Source organism: Bos grunniens, chromosome 8 (genome assembly GCF_055505025.1).
Source record: "Bos grunniens cultivar Pamir isolate PY7600 chromosome 8, Bosgru_T2T1.0, whole genome shotgun sequence".
Classification (NCBI taxonomy): Eukaryota; Metazoa; Chordata; class Mammalia; order Artiodactyla; family Bovidae; genus Bos; species Bos grunniens.
In genome coordinates, this window is record NC_141172.1 from 86,679,120 (window position 1) to 86,704,962 (window position 25,843).

General features: G+C 44.5%; 1 protein-coding gene across 4 annotated transcripts in view; it reads right to left on the bottom strand.

The window, feature by feature from the left end:
• Positions 1-25,843, bottom strand: part of SYK (spleen associated tyrosine kinase) — a 107,962-nt gene that overhangs the window by 26,921 nt on the left and 55,198 nt on the right. For 2 of the 4 annotated variants that reach the window (XM_086414467.1, XM_086414466.1), the window contains exons 4-7: positions 11,295-11,430; positions 7,966-8,047; positions 7,540-7,583; positions 5,804-5,872 (exon numbers count right to left, since the gene is read on the bottom strand). In XM_086414467.1, coding sequence (XP_086270593.1) covers positions 5,804-5,872; positions 7,540-7,583; positions 7,966-8,047; positions 11,295-11,430 — 331 coding nt within the window. The remainder of the gene's footprint in view (positions 1-5,803; positions 5,873-7,539; positions 7,584-7,965; positions 8,048-11,294; positions 11,431-25,843) is intronic. The other 2 variants (XM_086414469.1, XM_086414468.1) reach the window with 1 other exon arrangement.

Consider the following 25,843-nt stretch of genomic DNA (forward strand, 5'->3'; position numbering starts at 1 on the left):
TTTATCATTTATTCTGCCCTAATCAATAACATCCCCTTTTCTGCATAGAGAACAAGGTATAAATGAAATGTTGACTGTTGCTTTCCCTCTACTTTTGCTGATATTTGAAACCGAAGTCAAACCACAGGACACCACTAGATGGTACTAGCTACCTTAGCGTTCCACCTTCCAAAGCGCAATTTGTGAGTTTTAAGTTTTGTAAATTTAAAACTTGTATTTTTACAATTTTCAAAAAATTGTAAAAACAGATCACTCCACAATAATAAAAATAGGATTTGTTTAGGTTGGGAAGATCCCCTGGAGGAGGGCATGGCAACCTACTCCAGTATTCTTGCCTGGAGAATCCCCATGGACAGAGGAGCCTGGCGCCCTACAGTCCACGGGCTTGAAAAGTGTCAGGCACAACTGAGTGACTAAGCACAGGTTATAAATTATGATCCCTGATCTCCTGTTGGCTACTTAGCTGCAAGCAGAAAATATATTTGACAAATATCCTTTGAGTGCCTATTTTTAAGAAGTACAGATTCAGAAGTGAACAAAAAAGAAAAATACATTGCTTTTACGGAGCTAATTCAGAGTTTCCTGACTCGGGAACATTTTTTGCCAGGTATTCTGATTTTCATTTCTAGACCTTAATTTTTAGACTTAAAACACATTTTCAAGTCAGGTAACAGCAGTAATAATGATGACAATATATTCAACCACTGCGATGACAAAAATAGCCAGTAGGCTTCAGAAATTGCAGCTGCCCAAACCAGACACAGCTCTGGTCTTCAGTGGAATGACTTTGGTCCCAGTCCAAGTGTCCAGAGCTAAAGGCAGACTCTCCTTGGTCAGGGCATGAAATAACCTTCCGTTTGCTTCAGATCCATAAAAATAAGCACTTGGCTGTCCTAATTAATCTTCCTTCACCTTAGAAGCAAAGCTCTAAGAGCTGGTCCTTTATAATGATGTGGAAACATTTTCTCAAGGGTGTGGCCCACTGCTTCCACATTACCAAGTACATGGGCATGATTTAAGAACTCCTTTCTTTCTCCTAGCTGATTCTTCGTGAATCGTGTTAAAATGTCTAAAAGTATTCCAGTCAGCAATGTAGGTGCTGGAATAAAACCTGAAAAATGGATTTGAATGTGAAATTCTAGAACATTTTTCCACAACGAAGACAAATGTGAACGCTATGTTTCATCTTAGAGAACGTGCCTATGAACTCTGAAACAGAAGCACAGTCTTTAAGGCTGCTGTTGTTCAAACTGACAGTCATCCTCAATAGAAGGATTGGTTTACATACTTAAGGCAGCAAAGAAAAATATTCCAATGCTAACAATAGGAGGGATTTTATTCATGTAAGGATTACCAGTCCTTAGAGTAAGTGATGGCAGGAAGCAAGGAGAGGGTAGATTATGCTTGTATTATTTTCAGTTAAATTCATTCATGTTTTCAAGTGTTAAAATGTTACTAATATCTAAAGAAAAATACTCTTGCCCTTAAGTTTTTGTCATAACATTTCAAATTATCTGATTAATAATATTCTGCAAATCATAACACATTTGTCATTAACTATCTGCATGCTAGAGTTAATTCAGGCTCTATCACATCCATTTTGTGTCTGAATTATTTAAAAAACAACTATTCATATTGAACAAATAAACAAATTCAAGAAAGTCTTTTATACCTTAACAGATGGGATATTTGACATAATTCCCACAAGTCTTTTTCATGACTGGTTAAATAATGGAAAATTCCTCTTTTATTTTTTAAGACCTAAGTATTAGTTCTCCTAAAATATTTCTGGTGAGCAATTAAAATATTTTTAATTCATTGCTTAAATCATACAATGCTTCTCTTTGTTAATGAACTACTGATATTTTTGGCTTTTATGAAAGCTCAATGCATACTTCAAAGCTGTTATAAATTTAAATAGTCAATAGCCCTCTTTTAGCCAGAAAAGTATTTCCACAGTATTAATCAGATTAATTAGCTTCTAACATTTAATTGTCTTTTAAAAGTGATTAAGTAATTTAAGAGGGGCAAATTTTAAAAGGCACAACAGGATTTCAATGAAAAAATGGGTCTCCTTGACATGCCATTTCCTACTCCCAAGGCAACGAGTGCTATCAGTATTTGCTATATTCTTCTAGAACATTCTACACTGTATCTGCACATATATTTGTGCCCGACTTTGTCATCTTCAATTAACATTGCATTTTGGAAATGACTCTATATCTCAGCTACCCATCGTGGTATGAATTTTATAACTGATTTCATTTATTTCCCATTGATTTTTAAATTATTTCCAGACTTTGTCAATGATGCAATGTTAGACATGTACCATTTCACACTTCTCCAATAAAGTACAGCTTACTCACCACACACTTGTTGTGTGGTGTCACCAAGCTTATTTATTTGGGCTAGTTTTACAGATGGACATAAGAGAGCACCATAGTTTTAACTCGCATTTCTCTTATGAAATGCAACAGCTTTTCCTATGCTTAAGAAGTGTTTATATTTTCTTTCCTATAAACTATCCTATGCCCACTAACCTAGTAGATAGTTAAAACTTTTATTGCTTTATATAATTTCTTTATATAGTAAAGATATTGACCTTATATATGTATATGTGTATATATACATATATGATCACTACTAATATTTATTCCAAGTTTATTATGTTTCTTTGGAAGATGTTTTGATTCTTATCCACACATGTATTTTATTTTTTGGTAGTCTTACTGATATTTTCTTGAATTTCTTTAGACATTCTTCTTTAATCTAAAGGCCTACTAGATCTTATCTTCTGCATATTTCTGTATCACTGTGGGTGAGTGGGTTCGGGCTGCTCGGAATAAGGACAGGGGTGGGAGAGGGGCTTATTTCTTCACAGCACTGGGTTACTGTTTCCTGGGGTGATAGCGTCTTGACGTGTCACCCTGACTGGCCTGAATGATAGTGCTGTGTTATTGACTCAAGCTATGATCATGGTACTGCTGTGGAGGGATTTTGGAGAGGTAATTAAAATTCTTAATTAGTTGATTTTATTTAGGGAGATTATCCTGGGTTGGCTTGACTTAATAAGTCAAGAGTTCTTAGAAGAGGTTGAGACTTTTCTAAGAGGGGTGGGGTGGGGGAGTGACTGACCCTTGGCTGTTAATGACAGTTCCACCTTGCATATCCTCCCTTCCTGATGACTTGCCCTATGGACATTGAACTTGCCCCAACAGTTGTGGAAGGCAAGCCCTAGTGATAAGTCAATATATATATGTGTGTGTGTACATGTATACAGATGTGTATATAAATATGTACTTAAGTGTGTTAAAAATTACCTATGTGTGTGTATGTGTGTGAGTGCAATGTGGGTGTTTCATGCATACATCTCTGACTGATCACATTCTCCTGGTTGAACCCTGAATGATGCCCTTGGACACTACAGAATTAAGGTAAATGTGGAAAGCTGTGTCTTCTCTGCAGTGAAATTGCTTATGTCTGGGATTGCACATGGATGGAGGACTGTGCATCAGCACACGGGCCTTGGGCCGTCAGAAAGAGAATGATGGATAACCAGGTGGTGGGAGTCAGGAGTGTGGTCCAAGTCCACAGGGACTCCTCCACGGCTGCCACACAGACTCCATGCATGAAGGGGCCAAGGAAGCCAGGTGCGCGAAAGGTTCTAAGCCTGCCGATGGGGCTCCATGAATGGGCAACTCAGTGTCCTTCCCCAGGTTGTACTATAATATGAAGTTTTGTCACTGCAGTGTTTGATTAAGGACTCAAAGAGATGACTCATGGTTGAAAAGCACCCTGAACCAGAGCATATTTTGAATCACCTCAGTTGATGGGGCACCATCTGGCCTATTTTCCCCAGAAAATGGTCCTATGAGATGCCATCTTGACAACTAGGTGCACCCTCCCCAAGGAGAAGGGGTGTGTGCCGACAGGGGTTGAGGGCCAGGAGGGCCAGAAGGTGGCAGCCGTGGATAGTTTCACCTTGGACCACGGGGAATACTGACCTCTTCAAGGCCAAAGCCTCAATCACCTATTGGCCCTGGTGGCTTGAAACAAACACCAAGTCATGGGGCAAAAGGGGTACTGGCATAGAGCATGCATTCCTTTGACAACCTCCCAGTCTTCCAGCTCCTAACATGGCATGGACACGCTCTCAGGGTCAGTCCTCTAAGAGCAATAGCCCAACATAATTGATGTTTCCCATGAGCTGATCCACCCTGACTGAGAATGTGGCCTCAAAACAGATAGTTCCTCCATTCAGATTTATCACCTAACTTTCCCCCTCAAACACTACATTAAACTCACTTCTCTTTTTCGTAGTCAACAAGATTGAAAATATCTAGAATATAACAGCCCACTTGGAAAGAAAATCTCAGGGCTTTTATGCTTTTCATTTATGTTGTTTCTGCTAAGTACTTCAGGTAATCTGCTTCATGAACTGATGCTTGATTATATGCTGACATGTCTAGAAAAGGCGCTTCATGGGCAGCTCAGCTGATAAAAAATCTGTCTGCAATACAATTGCTGGGTTGGGAAGTTCCCCTGAAGAAGGGATAGGCTATCCACTCCATTATTCTTGGGCTTCCCTGATGGTTCAGATGGTAAAGAATCCACTTGCAATGTGGGAGACCTGGGTTTGATCCCTGGGTTGGGAAGATCCCCTGGGGGAAGGCATGGCAACCCACTCCAGTATTTTAGCCTGGAGAATCCCCATGGACAGAGGAGCCTGGTGGGCCACAGTCCGTGGGGCCACAAAGAGTGGAACACGACTGAGCAACTAAGCACATATGTCTGGAAAAGTACTAACTGGATATGAAAGTGGAAAGAATTATTAATAAAATAATTTTATACCACAATGATAAAACTAAAAAAATAAGAAATCCATATACATGTTATAAATATTTTTTGAGGAAGGTGATTCATTAAAACTGAGTCATTAAAAAAAACTTTATTTACCTCATAATTCAATCATACAGCAAAATATGAATATGCATTATACGTCAGCTTTTGTTGCTGTTGTTTAGTCACTAAGTCATGTCTTTTGCAACCCTGTGGACTGTAGCCCACCAGGCTCCACTGTCCATGGGATTTCTCAGGCAAGAATACTGGAGTAGGTTGCCATTTCCTTCTCCAGGGGATTTTCCAGAGCCAGAGATCAAACCTGTGTATCCTCTATTGGCGTGTGGGTTCTTTGCCACTGAGCCACCAGGAGAGCCCATATGATGTCCGCTTTACTGTCTCATAAGTAAAAATGATGCTCTAATCCTCAAATTCCTCCTTGTCTTTATATATGATATACTTCAGGTTCTGTGTTGGAACTCTACAGCTACAATGAAGTTACTATGGCACTTGATATTTATAAAATCAATGACCTTGTGTAGTCACTGGGCAGGATCCACTCTACTTTGGCTATTCCTTCCACCAATGTGTAATTTATCTAGTCAATTACCATAACACTGCAGCATGTGATTCTGGTTTCCTTTGAAAAGACTTTCCCATATGAGAATTCCCTCCCACCTATTACACTGGCGGAGACGACTTCCAAGTGCGCATTGTAGCAGAGAGAGCGTGCTCACGGTAATGGACTTTGCAGCAAAGGGCCTTGGACCCACATGGAAAGCACAATGAGTACTGGGCACGGGCTGCCCATGAGGGCTACACATGGCAGGGACATGAGACCAGAGCAGCAGGAGGGTCGGCAGCAGTGCACACGGAGGGGCAGCCACAGGGCAGAGCGTGGGTGCTGAGTGCGGGTCTGTCCTACCACTCAGTCAGGGACAGCAAGCAGGGGACTCTTTAGCACCTTTCTGTGGTCACGCTTTGGGAAGGAGTATGATTTGATTCTTGAGATTATTCCACCCGCTGACCAAGTCTAGAAACCATAATGGCAAAGAGGAATAGTAAATGTTTCAGAAAACAAATACAGGCTGCCTTACATGACATGTTATTTTAGCTGTTCCATAATTACAGTAACCCCCTCCAGATTCTGTTGATGAAATGCACTAGAGGCAACATGTGATCATTAGAAAGGCTTCAAGAAAAACCTACTATTTGAGTAGAAGGATCTGGAAAAATATTTTGGCAATATTTTCCATGAAAGGCTATAAGATTCAAGTTTTCATATTAAATAGCCCACTTTTCATATATAATTACTGTCAAACTGAAGACAAATCATCCTAAAGAAACTAATTCTGAGAGCCCAATTTTGTTACTTCTGGGTGCTGGTTCTATGATATTTGTGGAAATTCACTGAGTTGGACCCTTAGGGAACATGCATATTTTTATATAGTCGGTAAAAATTTTTCCAAAATGTCCAACTCCTTGAAGCCATTACGTGATGCACAACTAAAGAGAAACCGTGATATTCTTTTAAAGTTCTCACCTCTAAGCCCACCTGCCTCTTAGAGCAAAATGGACCTGTCCCATGGTGGATAAAATCTTAAAGTTGACTTGCCAGGCCCATGAGTCGTGTAAAGGGTAAAACAAAATGATGACTCCATAATGGTGCTTTACTTTAGAAGCTGATCCCAAAGTTCACTGGCATTTCAGTTCCCTTGATTCGGGGACAAGAGCTGCCTCAGACAGACTGCTTGGTTCAGCATAGGTGCAGCTTCTGAACAAGTCAATAGCCCCTACCATGGGTGGAGGGTTCATTTTAACTTCTGCAGATTTTAAGGGGTAACGGGCAGAAAGTGAGGTATAGAGCACACAGCTCATGTTGGGGGAATTTTTAGACCTCACAAATGGCATTAAAGGGCATCAAAGGTCCACAGTAAGGTCCCCTTCAAAGTAGCAGGACATCATTCCTGCTTGGAGTATAAATCTGTGTGTCAGCTCCTAATAGTCTGGAGGGAAGAAAGAGCTGGAATTCTCTCTCTTCAGAAGCATCAGGCACGTGTTGGCCAAACCCACATGTAGAAGTGTGGAGAGATCACATTCTCACCACCCACTGATGTGGAGTGGGTGGTGGGTTCTTGCCAAGCCTTCAACTCCATCCTTTTCTAGAGGCTTCTTCTCTCAAGTGATAGCAGCAAGCACCCCCATTCCAAGCCTTCCTCCACCAAGCTATGGCCAAAGCAGCTCCCCTGGAAAGGGTGAGTTTTCTGATAACAATGTCTTGGTTGATTTAACCAAAAGAGTTTGGCAGTCAACCTCACTGAGACAATTTATATACCCAGCTTACTACCCATCATGCATGTGGTCACAAGGATCATACACGTGACTCCTCATGGATGGGTCAGGGCTGAGCCTGAACAATATGTTACCATTTCCAAAATCTACCAGGAGGTATATTTCTGATTTAACATTGGGTTACATGGATATTTCATATACTTTTAGAAAATGGAGGTATTTTAACCTACCAAAGAAGCTAACTTAGCTAGCTCAGAACTGAAAATAGGCTGATTCTAGCTGCACCAGCAATCCCAGTTTATCAAGTGTGATAAAAGCAATGACCATTACTCCTTTGTCTAAAAATACTTTTCATTGTGCTAATATACAACTGCTTCATCTTTAATGGCCTGGCTAAGTAACACTTACCCCAGGATGAGAACTTGGAAGTTGTGGACGGAAGTTAATATTTCCTGGTTAGAAAAAACATGCACAATTACTGCTGTGTCAGTGAAAACCATCTATTTATCCCCTCCTCCACTGCAGATCAATCAACATGACTGTAAAATATTACTGCTTGAGAAGCAGATATATTTTCTGCATACATTTCTTGTTATCCTCTTTCACTCAATTTTCTCATACAAGCAATAAAAACAAATCCATTTTTAAAGTTACTGACTAGTTTTTGATGAATGATAAATATACAGTTGGAGTAATCATTTTAATCAATCAGTAAAACCAAAGTCTCATCCCATCTGGTTTGACTTTGCAACAGATCAAATCTAAAATCTAAAATCAGAGGCTGATTATTATCAGCATCTGAAGGAGTGAGACTCCAATGTCTTGGCTACTCACCCGATTGCCCGCCAATTTTTTGACATGGAACTGTAAGAACTCTTAACAAACCATCTGATTTATAAGAATAATGCTCGACCAGCTGAAAAAGAAAAAAGTAAGAAAGTATCATAAATAATGGGGGCAGGAAATGCTCCTTACCTGGAGCAGCTGACTCCCCTTTTGGATTTTAAAAGTGATTCAAGGACAGCCCTAAACAACAAAAGTTGCTTCCTTGGTGATCTTCCTGATTCCTCCCCACACCTCTTTTCTGCCACCCTCAGACTTCCGGCAGAAGTCCACATGCCACCTTCCCTTTTTAACCTTATTCTACTCTTTGCTCCCTTCCCTCCTTCCTTCCTTCTTTCTTTGGTGATAAGTTGCATGTCTTTGTTTATATTCTTCTATATCCATGTGATACTATAACAATGAATTCATTTATTCAGTCTTTCAACAAACATTCTGTTGTTTGGTAGGCCCTGAGAGAGGACGAAAGGTAGACTATGGTGAATGAGACACATTTCCTACTGTTGAGGTGCTTACTTCCTTGGTGGAGAAAGCTATAAATGAATTATAAGGTAGAGTAATTGATTCTGTATTAGTGCTTCAGGTAAAGGCTCTGGAGGGACCAAATAACTCAGCCCAAAAGTTTCGGAGAGAAGACATCACCACACAAGTGACACAAGATCTAGGCCATGGAGAAAGCTGACCCTTTGGAGAATGGCCTTATGTTCACAGAACATGGACACCCTTGGCTAATGGTGCCCAGGAAACTATGAATCATGATGTCTGATTCCTACATTAAAAAGGAAATGAATGGTAAGTAGATTTATTTATATCTAATCAAAATTATGCAATACGAAGACAGCCTTAGTTTTCACATTTTCTTTTCTCAAACAGATATTTCCTCTTCAGACAAACTAAAATCCTTCTATCTGATATTTCTTTCATATCTATTTATTGATTCCTTTTCCATTTATGGACTCTTGGCTCCTAAACCTTTTTTTATCTCAAAACTTACCTATTTGGGTAAATGTTCATTGAGTGAGTATATTTTATCCTTCCAGGGAGCATTCTTCTTTTAAATTTTATTTTGTTGTGGAAAGAACACAACATGAGATACACCCTCTTTGTAAATATTCCAGTATGACCAGCCCTAACGCACTACTGAAATGGACAGCAAAGCTCTCTCTGATCTGTTAAATGCAACAGTGTGTTCTCAGACCTAGTATTGAAATCCCTACAACAGCTGAAATATCCCATGCATCTCTCCATTATCATTCAAATATCTCCTTACATGCTTATGGTTTCAGACAATCTACTCCAAAAGGATGGGTGGGAGGTGGGCATATACATAAAGATTTCCCTCTTGGGCAAGGGTATGCAAACATTTTCTGTAAAGGGCCAGATACTGGTATTTTAGGTCTTTTCATTCCACATATCATCTCTGTCACATAGTTCTTTATTTAAAAAAATATATATATTTTTAAAATATAGAAACCATTTTTCTTCAAGGACTACACAAAAGCAGCTCAGGGCCAGACGTGATCCATAAGTGTGTTGATTCTTTCTCTACAGAAAGGAAAACTAGAGTAGTGAAGTAATTACCAACTCTCAGAAAAACAGCACCAAATTCCTGGGTAGGGGAAGGGTACCGTGGAACCTTACTGTTGTCAAGAAAGAACACTGAAATCACACTCATGAAAATGGAAGGTACTGCTGGCACTTTCGAGGCTCTTTCTTAAACAAACATACAAGGGAAAGATTTAATTAAGGCTGACTACTACGATATGGTAGCGGAATCAGTAAATACGGGAAAAAGTCCTGGGAAGGAATTTTCCAACAATTAAAGATGTTTAACATTAAAGTCAGCATGCAGACTTGGAGACTGTGAGTGGACTCACTCAGGGAAAATGGTCATTCAGGAGAAATCCAATGGCTGTGTAGCAGTGATGGAGCCCAGGACCTTCAAGCATCAGACTGACGGATGGAGGCCAGTGCCTTTCAATGCACACATTCAGCGATTCTTGTAGGAGGTGAGAGTTTCTGATGGGAAATTAATCCAGAAGGCAATATTCCCTACTCATCTCTCTGATTTGCACTGGGCAAACACCCTTTCAAAACGATACCATTAAAATAAAGCAAAGCCTGTGGTCAATAATGAGCTACACGTCAATGAGCTACAAACCAAAAGATAATGTCAGCGTTATGACTAATATGCATGAATATTAAAATACCCAGCATTCAAAGAAAAAGATTTTCTTCCAGCTACAGTTAAGAGCCAAAATACATCATGTGGTGGTTACTCTGAGTGCTTTAAAGGTAATGGGGATCCCTGATCTCAGGTTTTAAAAAGACAAGATTTTTTGAGCCTGGTACTTTCCTGCTGGTGCCACCCATGAAGTTCCTAGTGGGGCCTGGTGTGGACATTTGAACCCTTCCCCAGTGACATCCTGCACCTACAAAAACTCAACGTAGCTGTCGTTCTTGGGGTGGCAGAGTCCTTTGGTTTTCTCTGCCTCTGGGCCCACTACAGTTTATAGGATGTTCTGCCATTTTCTCATTTCTTCATTCATTTAGAATGAAGCCAAGTCGTTCGTACCTGGTGGAAAGCAGGGGTGAACACCGGATTAGAGCTCACTAGCGCCTAAGTAACTCTCATATTACACATTGCTTCGGGCTTTACTATCAGGTAGGTTAAGAAGCGGAGAAGGCAATGGCACCTCACTCCAGTACTCTTGCCTGGAAAATCCCATGGATGGAGGAGCCTGGTAGGCTGCCGTCCATGGGGTCACACAGAGTCGGACACGACTAAAGTGACTTAGCAGCAGTAGCAGGTTAAGAAGAACCCCTTTTTAGGCCAGGTGTGTATAATCCTATACAAGTGGCGGCCTGACACGCAGGAAATGATGACCACTAGGTTGCCTTAATGTTGCAGTGATTCATTTTGCAGCGAGAATGGCACTTGACATTTCATATTAAATTTGGCCTTTCACAATTCAAAGAATAGTCTGATTAGCCACCTCTAAGACTCCCTTCCCAGCCATCTATGCCTTTCTTTACTGTGTATTTGTCTGAAAGGCTACTCTGGGCTCCAGGTAGAGTGCCTTAAGGCAGGATCCAGTGCCTTAAGGCAGGATCTCCTGTTAAACCACGTGTAGTCCTGGTTAGGTACCACTGCCTGGTGCCAAGAGCTGAGGGGCCCTGAACAAGCCATGGGAGCCTCAGTCAACTAACATGGTAACCCTAGACCAAAGCATCCAGGAACCTGGAGGGTGCACCATAGACTCTGATTGGGCAGGTCTCAGCAAGGACCCAGGTCTTCTACAAAGGTCCAGGAGGACATGTACCTGCCAGAGTGTGTCGAAATTCTTCCCGCCAGGGATGGAGAGCTTCCCCGTTTTGTCCTTGTCGATGCGGTAGTGCAGCACCTTGCCCTCGTGCAGCAGGCACAGGGCGTAGGACCCGTTGTCCTTGGCCCTGATCCTGAAAGAGAGAAGACAGTGCGGCACCATCACTCCTACTGCCTGCCCGGGGTGGGGAGGAGTGCCCTGGGCAGGCCGCCTGCAGCAGCGTCTTGACCTCTGGGTCAAGGGCTTTGTACCCAGGGAGGCCCAGCTCCCAGCTCGATGACACCTCGAGTCCCAGACAAGGAACACCCAGCGGGCTTGGGAGCACTGAGGGGATGTCAGGAGAGGCCCAGGCTCTGGGGGTGAGTCCTCCATTCACCTGGAGCACAACTTGGCTCAGAGCACGGGCAGATGAATCCCATAGCACCCCGGAACAGTGGAGCCTGTGCAGCCCTCTGCACTCGGCTCCTCTCTTCCATGAGGTCTGCTTTTGGGTTAGATTCCAGACACTGCAGATCCCCTGCCCAGCCCAGGGTGTGTCACTGGAGGGAGTGTTTGGTGGGCATTTTAACTGGGAATATTCTTGACCCCAGATGGAGGCCAGGAAAGGCTCCCACTTCCTAGGACCCTCTTCATTCCGTCAAGCTCACTCTCCCTTTTACAGGGAGGAGAAAGCAGGACTGGGATTTAAAATGTCCCACGGTAAAGAATCTGCCTACAATGCAGGAGACTTGGGTTCGTTTCCTGGGTCAGGAAGATCCCCTGGAGAAGGAAATAACAACACACTCCAGTATTCTTGCCTGGAGAATGCCATGGACAGAGGAGCCTGCGGGGCTACAGTCCATGGGGTCGGACACGACTTAGTGACTAAACCACCATGCGATAGCGTCAGATGATGTCACCAGGAGAAGAAAATGTCCTTCACTGGGGGCTGGGGACCAATGAGCAGGACCCGGGCTGTGCTGGCTGCCCAGGCTCTGCCTCCTGGTCCCCTCCTTGATGCCACTCCCTTCCCTTATCCAGGGATGAGACTTGTGAGCCTGATGCCAAACAGAGACACCCATTGCACTGTAGGGGGAGGTCTTCTGCCCTGCCCAGGAAGACCTGTGGGACTGTGGGAGGGTGCAGTCTAGGTGAGGGCTGCAAAGGCACAGAATGGAGGTGAATCCCCTCCCCCAACTGAACTCCTTAGTCATCACCATCCTCAGCCCATCTTCCCCTCTCAGCAACTCAAACCTTTGGGATCACAAGATGTGAGAGGGTAAGTCACCGAGATCTCAGAAGGTCCCAGAAAGCCTTGCCGGCCTTGTCATTTTCTAAAATGAGGGAACTGAGGCCCGCAAATGTTAAGCAATGTGTCCAGTCAACTGTACTTTGGGAAGATGCCCAAATGTGCCAAAACTGTTGTGGGATTTCCCTGTTGTGGGGAAATTTCTGATGCCTCCCCTTGGCTGTAAGAGACCACATCCACAGGGCCAGCTTTGGAAGCTGACACAGTCACTTTTGGCCTTGTAGATTCATCTCAAAAAGTGAACCCAGGACATGAGAACTAAGCTGCGTCACATGGGGTTGGAACTTTGTTTTAAAAATAAGTTTCTTTTAAGTTGTGCTTGGCTGTGCGCGGCGAACAGGTTCCTTCCATGCCTCAGTGCTCAGGGCAGCTGGTGTGGGTGGCGGGACACACCCAGACTCCCCTCGACCTCTGCAGGACTGCTTCTGAAACCTTCTGCACTGTGAAAACAGTCCTTCCCCCAAACCCAAGCAGGTCGCCTGCACCCCAAAGTGTAAGCTCCCTTTCATGGTCACATGGCCCATTAAGGCCAGTTGGCTGCTGTCAAATCGAAAAACAACCACACAGAAAAGGAAAAACAGTTTTATATGAGGAAGAACTGAGTTTATCTCTTAGGGAAGCTATTTTATAAGGCAGGATTATTCACCCCTGCTTTGCTTAGTTTATAAGCATCAGTGGCAAACAAATAGGATAGTTTGAAGATTCAAAGAATTATACAAATTCTAAATACGAAGCATTAAGACTTTATGCAAATACATATAAAAGGTTAACTCCAGATAACGATGTCCATAGGCCATTCCAAAATACCATTCTCTTTGATTTCAAGTCTTTGGTGTCTTGGGCTTCCCTGCTGGCTTAGAGTCTGCCTGCAATGCTGGAGACCTGGGTTCAGTCCCTGGATTGGGAAATGGCAACCCACTCTGGTATTCTTGGCTGGAAAATCCCACAGATGGAGGAGCCTGGTGGGCTCCAGTCCAAGGGGTCACCAAGAGTCAGACACGAGTGAGCAACTAACTTTACTTTTACCTTTGTATCTTGGACCTTTGGGTCCTGGAGACAATTAACTGGATCTGAACTCTGACTTTCTGAATCCACGTCCAGTGCCCACCACTCTATCTTGCCTCAGGTCTTGATTGATCTTTTATTGTTAAACAGACAGAGGATCGCAGAATGACAGGGAAATGGTGCAATCACCTCATTAGAAATGGGTAAATGGAAATGAAGCCCACAATGGAAATAACATTATGCCCCTTCCAGACTGGCAAAAGTTAAAAAGACTAGACATAATAAATTGCTGAGAATGAGGGCATTAGGCACCTTCATTTACTGCCAGCAGGCGCATGAATTGGTTCAATCATTTTGGAAAACAATTTGGAATTCTCTACTGAAACTGAACCTATGTATTCCCTGAGTCAGTGATCCACTCCAAGATATACAAAATGCATGCATTCTGCACCTGTAATGTGTGTGGGGATGTTTATATCAGCTTTATTTGTCATTATCAAAAATTGTAAACAAGCTAAGTATCTGCTGAGTACAGAGTCAGTCAGTCTTGGGGTATTCATACCACAGAATGTCATGAATAAAATGAACAAAGGACAGTGTTTGTTCAAATGATACAAATGTTCAAATGTTTGTATCAAATGATACAAAGCACAAGTGACTCTCATAAGTATAAATGGACACTGTGATTCTACCTGTATGAAGTTCCCAGATAGGTAAATTTGAACGATTTCATTGAAAAATGTATACCTAGGTGGTAACAAGTGAAAGAAAAGAGCCGGAGCATGCTGGACACAAGGATACAGAAAGTGATGTCCTCTCTGGGATGGGTGTGAGTGAGGGGCCTTCTGTGATGCTTCTCCTATTTTAGTTCTTGACTTTGGTGGCATTTGCTTTATAATTATCCACTAAGATACACGTATAGAGTGAGGCAGTCTTGTGAGTATTGAATATTTCATAAGAAAAATGGCATTAAAAGAGAGCTGGTGTGAGACAGAAATAGATCAGCAATTTCTGTAAAGGCACGCACTTCCTTGAGGATCCTCCCATGAACAGGCCCTGGAGGAGTCTGTCTCTTGCAGAGCTCCTGACACCAGTGGCAACAGCTACCTGGTGAGCACAGTCTAAGGACCAGCAGGCACAGGGACAGACCATGGACATGCAGCCTCAGCGGCCCCCAAGGCAGCTGGCAGGAAACGAGGCAAAGAAGGGAAACCCACAGGCCCAGCATCTGTAGGTGGCAAAGACCAGAGGCTTGGTGACACTAACGGCCAGCAACTGTGAGGTGTCTGCTGGCTGGCTGCAGGCAGATCCTGGGCTGGGCTATTTTTAATCTGACATACGGAAAATACTGGTTTGGAAGCTGAAGTAGCTCCTCCTCCTCCTGGCCCCGTCCTGTTCCTCAGAAAGACCCCCAGTGTCCTGGGACACCCACCGGGTTTGTGACATGGATGCCCAAAGCGGAAAGAGAAAAGGCTAGTCTTGCAGCCTCTCTTGAGGTTGACCACCTTCCAGTTTAACTATCTTCAGCACATTCCCAGAAGCCCCAGAAGAATTTTTTTCCAGGGAGTCTCTTGGAAGAAGCAGATAGAAGAAGCCAAGACAAATCTTGGCTCACGACAGATTTGTGTTTTGCTATTACAAGGTGTGGGACTTCAGTGCTTTCAAACTGTGACGCTGTCCTAATTGGCCTTAAGATTGCCTTGAGGTCCCTGCTGAGACAGCAGGAGATCCACCTTGTCTCCAAGGGTAGACCGTCTCAGGCTCTGCCATGAGCAGGTTTTGCACATCACAGACATGAGGCACAAGCAAAACTGAGGTCTGGAGAGTGTTCATTCTGCCAGACACAGCCTGGAGGGCTTCCTATGACTTCCTGGATCAGAGAAAACACGTAGTAATGATGCCCAGACATTCACAGGGAAGTAAGGACCCAAGCGGTGGTAGGACCTTCAAGGTGACCCTCACCCACCAGGGTCTGGGGTCATGGCATTGTGTCTGCTGCAGACAGAACAGAACAGCCGGGGCACAGCCTGGCCCACCAGGCATTCTCACTGTCTGCGTATTTTTTTTTCCCCATGGCAGAGCAGAGCATGGCTGGCTCGGGGGAAAGGAGGGCTCTGGGGATGAGCTGTATATCTATGGCCTGGATGGGAAGTTCAGAGAGACATGGTGGGGAGGTTCCCTTCCAGAGCTGATGCTGTATCAGGTGGTCAGATACTGCAGCATGGGGCCTGACGGTGGCTTGTTAAGAGAGGAGCTGGGAGTGGGGGAGAAGATGTGGGAGTGGCATGCTCAGTAGTATGTGTGCTCAGCTGCATCCAACTTTTTGTGCCCCCATGGACTGTAGCCAGCCAGGCTCCTCTGTCCATGGAATTTTCCAGATAAGAATACTGGAGTGGGTTGTCATTTCCTACTCCAGGGGATCTTCTTGACCCAGGGACTGAACCCATGTCTCCTGTATTTCCTGCATTGGGCAGATGGATTCTTTACTACTGCACCACCTGGGAACCCTGCTCAGTAGTGTGCTTGCCAGCATCATGCCGAGAGCATCCTTGGACTCAGGAGAGGTACCAGCCCTAATGATCCACAGAAGAGAAAAGAAAATGCAACTTCTGGGTGCTTCTGTCTTGCACTTGAGCAAAATTGAGGCACATGAGACTTCCACTCATGCAGTGAAAGCAAAATCAGTATGGAACACAGGTCCAAATACAGGGCCACGCCAAGCTCTTCTTTCACACATCTGCCTTTTTAAAAGTTTTATCACAAACTCCCCCCTCTCTCCCTCTGCTCTAACTCATGAGGTGAAACAGGTCACACTGCTTCTCCTCCAGCTTCATGGGGACTTTGATCAGACCAATGAAGAGATACTCACATCAGTCCTTAACCCTCTTTAAACTTTTCACTTCAGACTCTTTTTGCTGACCTATAGCTGCAGAGCCACATGTGTCGAATGAAATGGCACACTTTGATCCCTGATGGCAGCACACGAGAGCACTCAAAAAACTCAGCTTTTACTGTGGGCATATGAGGGTCATGCAGTCTCATTCATCAGTGAACAAAAGTAAGGTTTTTGTTTTTTTTCCCCTAAACCCACAGATTGCTTTTGAAATGCAGGTATATAAGAAAAAAGTGAGCTATAACTTGAGCAGGGAAAAGTGAGTGACAAATAAGAAAAAAAAGTGTGTTTCACCTAATGACAAATACCAATATCAGTACTGGTGTGGACACAGGGAGAACATCCCATTCTTGGGGTCAGCAGCAAGGTGAGCATCTGAACCTAGGATTCCCACAATGAAGCAAGGACCATGAAGAAGAAAACCTCTTCAACCCCGGAGGACAGTGTCCCTGGCACAGAACACTCAGGAGTCCCACAGATGAATATCAATCAAATATAAGCTCAAAAGATCACCCCAAACCAAAGGAAACAGGAGTTATGAGAAAGAGGGCAGGAAAAGAAAGAGAGCAGGAGAGACATAGATTTATACACTAAGGACTTTCTGTATTGAAATCATTAGATTTAGAATATAAGCTAATTATGCATGAAATGTTCAAAAAACAAATGAGGGACTCACAAAAACTAGCAAGCAATAAGATGCTCTAAAAAATGTACAGGACTATTTGGGAAACAACCAGAACAAACAGGACTGCTAGAAATTTTTAAAATGTATAACTGATGGAAAAAAAACAGTGGATGAGTTTAAAGTAGATTAGATACAGATGAAGTGAAAATTAATGAACCAAAAGACAATCTAAGGACATTAAATAGTGCAGCACATAGAGAAAAGGCAACAGAAAATAAGAAAGAATTGAGGATGGAGTAAGGGCTAAAATATGTTTAATAGCAAGCTATGAAGGAAGAAATGATAAGAAAGAAGGATAGTAATATTTGAAAAAAAAATAGAGTATTTTCCAGGATTGATGAAAGAAAAAGATTCATAGTTGCAGGAAGCACAAGTACAGGACAGCCACAGGTTGAGCTTTAAACACATTACCTTGTTCATCTCGATTAACAAGCCAGATAGCACATTAGTTTTCCCTTTTTATCATTCAGTAAACTGACGTCAGAGAGATTAATTAGGCTGTCAGTCACAGAGCTATTAAATGGTTGTACTTGTCTGAACTTAAGTTTCTACAAACAGAAGCAGTTTCAAGGTTAACAGTGTCTCAATCAATCAAATAAAACAGAAAAATTCCTTACTGCACATATACTTACAGATCCTCCAATGAACTTGGAACATCTCAAATTATCACTGTTCTTAGTTTTGCTTAGGTAGGCACTGGGCATCTTGAACAGGCTCAAATGTGGTCCCCAGACCAGCATCGCTTGGGAACTTGTCAGAAATCCAAATTTCTGAGTCATAACCCAAACTTGGTGAGTTAAAAACTGGGTGAGGGGGTTGTGGTTTGACCCAGCAATCTGTGCTTTAACCAGCCTGCAGGTGATCTGCACACAAACAGAATGTTGAGAACCACTGCTTACATCATCTGCTCTGGACTTCGTATCCATCCTGTGGAACCTCATTCTTCATCCTTTCTCCTAACTTACATTTGTTCCTTGCTCATAGGGAATACAAGTGTGTATTCTTACAAGCTTTCTCACTGTCTCTGAAAAATGTGTCACATTCTGAATACACTTTTTTTTTTTCCTGGCTACCTTATACTGAATTGTACTTACGCTGAAAAAGATATCTCATAGCTCTTTCCAAAGAGAGACATCCACCTGCCTCCCAGTCCACCTGGTGGGACAGGGGCAGGGGAGGGGGGAGGGCATTGTTCTAAGATTCAGGGGTGGCAGGTAATATGTTATCTGGTGTCCCCAAGCCAGGTCCATCCTGGACAAGGACCATGCGGTTTTGTAGACCTCTGATTCTGGGTGGTCACAACATTTTCCCTTAGAAAGGCATTGTCACCAAATCTTCCAGGATCCAGCTGTGTACAGAATGGGGGACACCCTCATCAGACCATCTATACACGCTGCTCATTTCTTTACCTGTAAGTTCTCCTGGAGGGCTTCCCACAGGGCCCCGAAATGTAAGAGGCATGAATAAATGAATGTGTATGTGTGTGCATAATTTGTGCACCCATGTGTGTAAGGGAGGTGAGGGTGTGAGGGGCGTGGGGCTATAATGAAAATCAATTCAGTGGGCAGTGGAAGGGAGGAAGGGAGGAAATGATGAGCGGGCGACACTCCTGGAAAATGGCTAATGAGGAAGGGACGACGCAAAGGTCAAAGGGCTTACTTTTCGAACGGTATGAAGAAGGAAGGTCTGGGGCACCTGGATTTCAGATGCAGAGCACATAGGAGGACTCAGTTGTTCCAGCGGGCTGGGTGAGAAGATGATGGTGGAGGGCCTGAGAAGGGCAAATGGCACCACTACTTGGCACCTGCTCAGAGGCCTGTGCACTCTCTTCTTCCTCGGCATACAGGGCCCAGGGGTACCCGAGATGATTTCTGACATATTAAAAAGCTGACATGGGAAAGGAGCAGGCGGAGGGGTCCCACCCATCACATGCAACAACCACAGGCCGGCGCAGGGTGCTGGGGCCTACCCCAAGTGCCGGAGCTGTACCGCTCTATAACCTCAGGATGGGGGAAGCCCACAGGCCACAAGTCTCGCCCTCCTCACACGCTCCCCAGCACAGGTGCCTCTCAGACCCTTGGACTCCAGCTCCCCGGGGCTTCCTCTTGGCCTCAGTCTTCACCTTCCTGCCCCTGCCCGCCCAACCCAGCTACCACATAGGCCACACTCGCTCTTGACTTCTGCAAACTACTGTGCCTGGTCCAAGACCTGACTCTCTGCCATCTCTCTCCCCACAGAAGCCTCATCCCCCTCTCTCTTTACACTTGTGGAGGGGGCAAGCCCAGAGGTCAGGGTCTCCCTCAGGACCTCACAAGTCTTCCAGACCTGACAGCCCAACTGGTTTGACCCTGGAGACTTGACCTGGCAGTGCTCAAACCCACCACTCTCCTGGGATCTCTATTTCAATCCCCTCTACCTCCCAGCCCCATGGCAATGCTGGCCTGGCATTCACCAGGCATTTCCAAAAATAAGACCTGCAGTCAGCACCTGCAACCCATCCCTTTCCTTCCACCGTTCTCGCCCAGCAGCTCTGGGTACAGTTGCCCAGCACTTGTCCCACTGTGTCTTTTCCTCCCTCCTGATGGAGGAGGTCAGGCCTGCCTTTTCACCATCTCGTGCGTGTGTGCATGCTAAGTCACTTCAGTCATGTCCGACACTTTTCGACCCTGTGGATTATAGCCACCAGGCTCCTCTGTCCATGGGATTCTCCAGGCAAGAATACTGGTGTGGGTTGCCATACCCTCCTCCAGGGAATCTTACCAACTCTGGGATCAAACTTGCATCTCTTATGTCTCCTGCACTCGCAGGTGGGTTCTTTACCACTGGTGCCCCCTGAGAAGCCTCAGCTAAATCTAATCAGACAGTTTAAGGATCATTTGGCAAATCCTACACTTAGTGCAAAAAAGGATGACCATCTGGCCTGAGACAGTCCTGTTATCCTCTGCTATACCCCTTTCCATCTTGTCATTGGCTCCTTCTTACTCTCAAAGTGTCCTTGAGTGGACAGTCCATTCCCTGGCCCACCCCTTAGGATCTGGAGGGACTTCCAGTCTGGCCTGATGACCTCCCTGCCTGATGAGCTCCCTGTCACTCTTGCTTTGTTCCTGGCCAAGTCACACTCAGGTCACAATGTTGACCCCTAAGACATTGCACTGACACTTTCTCCTGCCCAGGACCACTTTCTTTTATTTTTCAAAACATAATATGCTGTTTAAATTAACATTTGGCTGTGTTGGGTCTTAGCTGAGGCAAGCAGACTTCTCCCTAGTGGTGGTGTGCAGGCAGTTGTCCTGCAGCATATGAGACTTTAGTACCTCAGCCAGGGATTGAACCAATAGCCCCTGCACTGGAGGGCAGATTCTTAACCACTGGGCCACCAAGGAAGTCCCCAGTTTCTTGTCTTTTCTTTCTCCACTAATTTTCTTCTCATTGCTCAGAGCACAGCTTAAACGTCCTTTTCCCCAGAGTCTTACCACTGAGCCCCTGTTCTGAGTTTTGGGGCTCCAGCTGAGAAGATGCCAGGCCCTGCCGTAGGCATTCATAATAAGTGGATTGATAGACAATAGACACGTGAAAAGAAATATAATAAAGATAATGCTTGAGAGTCAGTGTCCCTGGTATCATTAAATAGGAAGCCTGTGATGATGGGTGGGGCACATGACACATTTTGCAGCATGTCTTTCTAAATTTGACATCTTCCCCTAGGCTGTAAGGGCCTGCCTGATGGCTCAGCAGTTAAGAATCCACCTGCAATGCAGGAGATGCTGGAGACTCTGGTTCAGTTCCTGGGTCAGGAAGATCCCCTGGAGGAGAAAATGGCAATCCGCTCCAGTATTCTTGCCTGGAGAATCCCATGAACAGAGGAGGCAGGGGAACCACAGTCCATGGGGCTGCAAAGAACTGGACATGACTGAAGCAACAATATGCAGTTAGGCAAGCACGGTATGGGCAGGGATCAAAGTCTATCTCGTTTGTCACGGTGCTGTCACAATGCCTGGTATATATCTGGTGGAATTCATTATTCTGTGGAATGAAAGGCTATTTTTTAAACAGCATACTTCTGTTTAAAGTCAGACAATAAGAACCATAGTGAAAATGGCATTGGCGACTTACTGGTGTGATGATTCCTTTGATAGATCTAAACTACTACCTTCTCTGTGCAAGGTTAATTCAGCCATTTGGAGAAGCCACCATCTGTGTGTTTTAAAGGTCACTGAACTCCCTCCCAACTCTTTAAGACTTGCAAGGATCTTTAGCCAAAAACAATAAAATGTTTACCTGGAGACTAAATACAAAGAAAGTGACAATTCCATTGTTTTATATTTGCAGAACATGGCATGGGTAGAGCATTTTTGTTCTGAGATAGCTTCCATGATGACATGAAGGGGCCAGCACATTACATTTCAACAGACATGATGTGCTCTTGGGGGCAGCCGGTGTAAGAGCTCTGAGCTGCCCTGCATGAACCACGTGGTGAGATATTTATACACGAGATGGTCAGAGGCCTGTTGACCACAGCCCATCCCCATAGGCTCATCTGGCCCAAGCAAGGTCCAGCAGTGTGACCACATGGCCTTAGAGTTTTATATAATTTGTAAAAGTTATTTCATCATAGCCAGAGAAGACCGCTCTCTCTTCCACTCCAACTTCCTTTTCCAGAATTGAGAGTAATCCTAAAAATGGACATGCGTTACTTAGAATGAGTTGTGACCCAAGAGGAAGGACCAAGTTTTCTTTTTTCAATATGCAGGAAATATTGCCAAATTATTGTTAAATGAAGAGGCAACCAAGCACTATGCAGTCAAAAGACACAGAAAATAAAAAGTGCTATAGACACATGTCAGGCACTTAACTAAAAAAATTATATTACTTTTCAAAATTTTGTATGTCTGAAGTATTTACCAGTTTTTTAGAAGCTTGCAATTCATTGTGATTTTTCTCTGACTCTAAAATACTGTATTTTGTACCTAATTTTGTGTTCTTTTTAAAGAAGATCTACAAATTATACAGGCTTTGAACCCCACCAATTCTGGATCTTTCCTTTTGGGGAGAGGATACAAATTTTTTGTAAAGTAAGCTTTGTTTCCCTTTCCTAACAAACTCATTTTGTAGTCACACCTGAGCTGTGACTAATCTCTCAAAATCGCAAACCATGCTGTCAAATGAGGCCTCAGAGAGCCGAGGGGATACATTCTCAACATAGCCTGTCCACTCTGCCTCTGTCCCTGGTGTCATGAAAGAGGCAGAGCTCTGGCCGCCATTCACAGGACCTGGCTGGGGGTCCCTAGATGGTCCTTGGCCATCTAGACCTCAGACATGGACAAGTACCTTAGAACACCACACCTGGAGAGCTTAAACAACTGACATTTCTTTCTCATAGTGCTGGAGTAGAATTCTCAGATCAAGATGATGGTCCTAACTGCATAACACAGGAACTGTGTTCCATGTTATGAGGCAGCCTGGGGGCGTGGGCGGTGTTTGGGGGAGAATGGATACATGTAAATGTACGGCTGAGTCCCTTTGCTGTCCACCTGAAACTATCACAACATTGCTAATTGACTAGACTTCAATACAAAATAAAACGTTTCTTAAAAAGATGCTGATTGAGCCCATGTCTTGTGACAGCCTGTTTCCTGGCTTGTAGACCATCATCATCTGGCTGTACACTCACATACATGACCTTGCCTCAGTGTGCGCAGGCAGAGAAAGTCCTGTCTCCTCCTTTTCGTATGCAATCCCATCATGGGGACCCATCTTTGTGGCTTTGTCTAAACCTAATCATCTCCCAAAACCCCCACCTCCAAATCTCTTACACTGGGGGCTTGGGCTTCGACATATTAATCTGTGGGGACACAGCATTCAGCCCATTATAGCAGGTGATGAAAAGCTACCTCTAGAAATGCCGCAGGTGACTGTGGGGGTGGGGGGTTCTGTAGACCACATTGTCTATTCCCTCTGTAGAGAGCCTTTATGCTTACATCCATTATTATCCAAGGACAGTATAATGTCTATCTTGGCCACTCTTCATAAAGCCACTCCTGAGCAGCCCCAGCAGCGCTATGTGGACAGGAGACAAGGCAGAGAGTGTGCATTCTGAGTGACACACCCTGGCACCATGCCTTACATGGGGAGAGCAGTGTGGCTTGGGGCCTGGGAGAGGCCCTGGAAATGGATTTTGCTGCTGCTTCCTCTCAGGCTATGGTTTTTCCAGTAGTCATGTATGGATATAAGAGTTGGACCATAAAGAAGGCTGAGTGCCAAAGAACTGATGCTTTTGAACTATGGTTCAAAAGAGAAGACTCTTAAGAGCCCCTTGGACAGCAAGGAGATCAAACCAGTCCATCCTAAAGGAAATCAACCCTGAATATTCATTGGAAGGACTGATGATAAAGCTCCAATACTTTAGCCACCTGATGCAAAGAGCCAACTCACTGGAAAAGATCCTGATTCTGGGAAAGACTGAAGGCAGGAGAAGGGGGTGACAGAGAATAAGATGGTTGGATGGCATCATTGACTCAGTGGACATGAGTTTGAGCAAACTCTGGGAGATAGTGAGAACAGGGAAGCCTGGAGTGCTACAGTCCATGGGGTTGCAGAGAGTCAGACATGACTGAGCAACTGAACGATAGCAATCTCTCCATCCAAACACATCAGAGACCCTAAATTCCAGCCCTCATCTCCTCCTTGCCTGACAGTCCTGGGCAAGTTCCCTTGTGCCTAAGTCCTTGCTGCTGCTGCTGCTGCTAAGTCACTTCAGTTGTGTCCAACTGTGTGTGACGCCATAGACGGCAGCCCACCAGGCTCCCCCATCCCTGGGATTCTCCAGGCAAGAACACTGGAGTGGGTTGCCATTTCCTTCTCCAATGCATGAAAGTGAAAAGTGAAAGTGAAGTCGCTCATTGTGTCTGACTCTTAGCGACCCCATGGACCGCAGCCTACCAGGCTCCTCCATCCATGGGATTTTCCAGGCAAGAGTACTGGAGTGGGGTTGCCATTGCCTTCTCCACCTAAGTCCTTGATTGAAAATCAAAGGATTTAGACCATCAGCAGTGAGGTCCCTCTTGGCTCAGAAGTTCTGCCACCACAAATGTACTTCATACCATAATTCAAGAGGAGGAAAAACTACAATCTGAGTTGGCCAGATTCCCCAGACACAATCATCTCAACAGTTAAGAGTCTTTGGACCATACCTTCTGCATTTTAAACTGCATTAGAGAGGATTTATAACCTCATTTAGGTCTCAGACATTTTAAGATATGGTTTCTGTGGGTGGCAAGAAAACTGTTTTTCTACGATGAAGGCTGGGGATCTGCTTCATTGAACCACAACGCAGACCAGAGATTCCAGAGTGAATCTAATATTTTCACTCTCGATTCTCCAAGATATTCCTAAATGTAAACTGTAAACTTTCAACATTAGCCATGGGTGTCCCTTGGCCTTTTATCCTATGTTCATTAATGACTCGACATCCACTTATATGTATTAACCTTCTATGAAGTACTTAACATTACGTGTGACCTATTCATGCGCTATCCATGTATGTATGAGTTGCTCAGTGATGTCTGACTCTTTTTGACCCCATGGACTGTAGCCCACAAGGCTCCTTTGTCCCTGGGATTCTCCAGGTAAGAACACTGGAGTGGATAGCCATTCCTTTCCCCAGGGGGTCTTCCTGACCCAGGGATTGAACCCGTGTCCCTGCATTGCAGGCAGATTCTTTACTGTCTGAGCCACAACGAAGCCCATTATTAGGAATCACAGAGGATGGGTTCTGTTTCTGAATCTGAAAACCTCCTACATTCTCAACATCTTCCATGTGCTGTGGGCGTGTTCCAGGTAAGATCTGCCAGTCTTGGCAAGTCTTAGACAGGGTGGCACAGGAAACAAGCACCTCTGAGCCGGTATGAAGAGGTTGGTGGCGGTATAAGAAGCACATGGTGGTCATGGGCGGCCAACTGGAGTCAAACCATGTCCAGAGGGCTGGGAATGGACCTGCATAAGAACTGCAAGTAATGATGAGCTGGATCATCAGCCCTGAGTGATAAAATCAAGCAGCAAGATGAGATTGGACAAGGAATTGTAAACATTAGGGTAAGAGAAGGTTGGTGCTGAAATTGGCCTCTTCCCCAGGGTCACTGGGGACCAGAGAGGAAGCAAATGAACTGCTGCTCCCAATAATAAGGGCCCGAATGCACAGGAGAGACACAGAGCCCAGCCACGCTGGTGCAGCCACCACACCATGTCACTCCCCCTTCCAACATTCATTAAAGGCAGTTCTTGTGCTCAGACATGAGAAGGTGAAGGCCTTAAAATCTCTGCAGAAAAATGGACATCATACTTTGGTTTAAATGTATATAATCGCATACAAGTGGGCCTGGTGAGCCTGCTCACTTTTGTTCCTCTGCACTGGCTCTTTCTACACCCAGCCAGATGGGTCCCCATGAACTTCAATTGTATCTGCCCTAACATCTCCCCAAAAGTAGATGTACTGATTTGCCCAAAGAAAAGTCTTCTTAATACTGGAGAGCCCGCAGTGGCCTGGCCCCTATCCTCCATCCATACCCCCCACACTCTGTACCATCCACAGTGGCCTCATGGTGGCCTCACTCTCCAAGCACACTCCTGCCTCTGGGAACCCACACAGGCTTTTCCCTCAATCAGGATGGCTCCTGGCT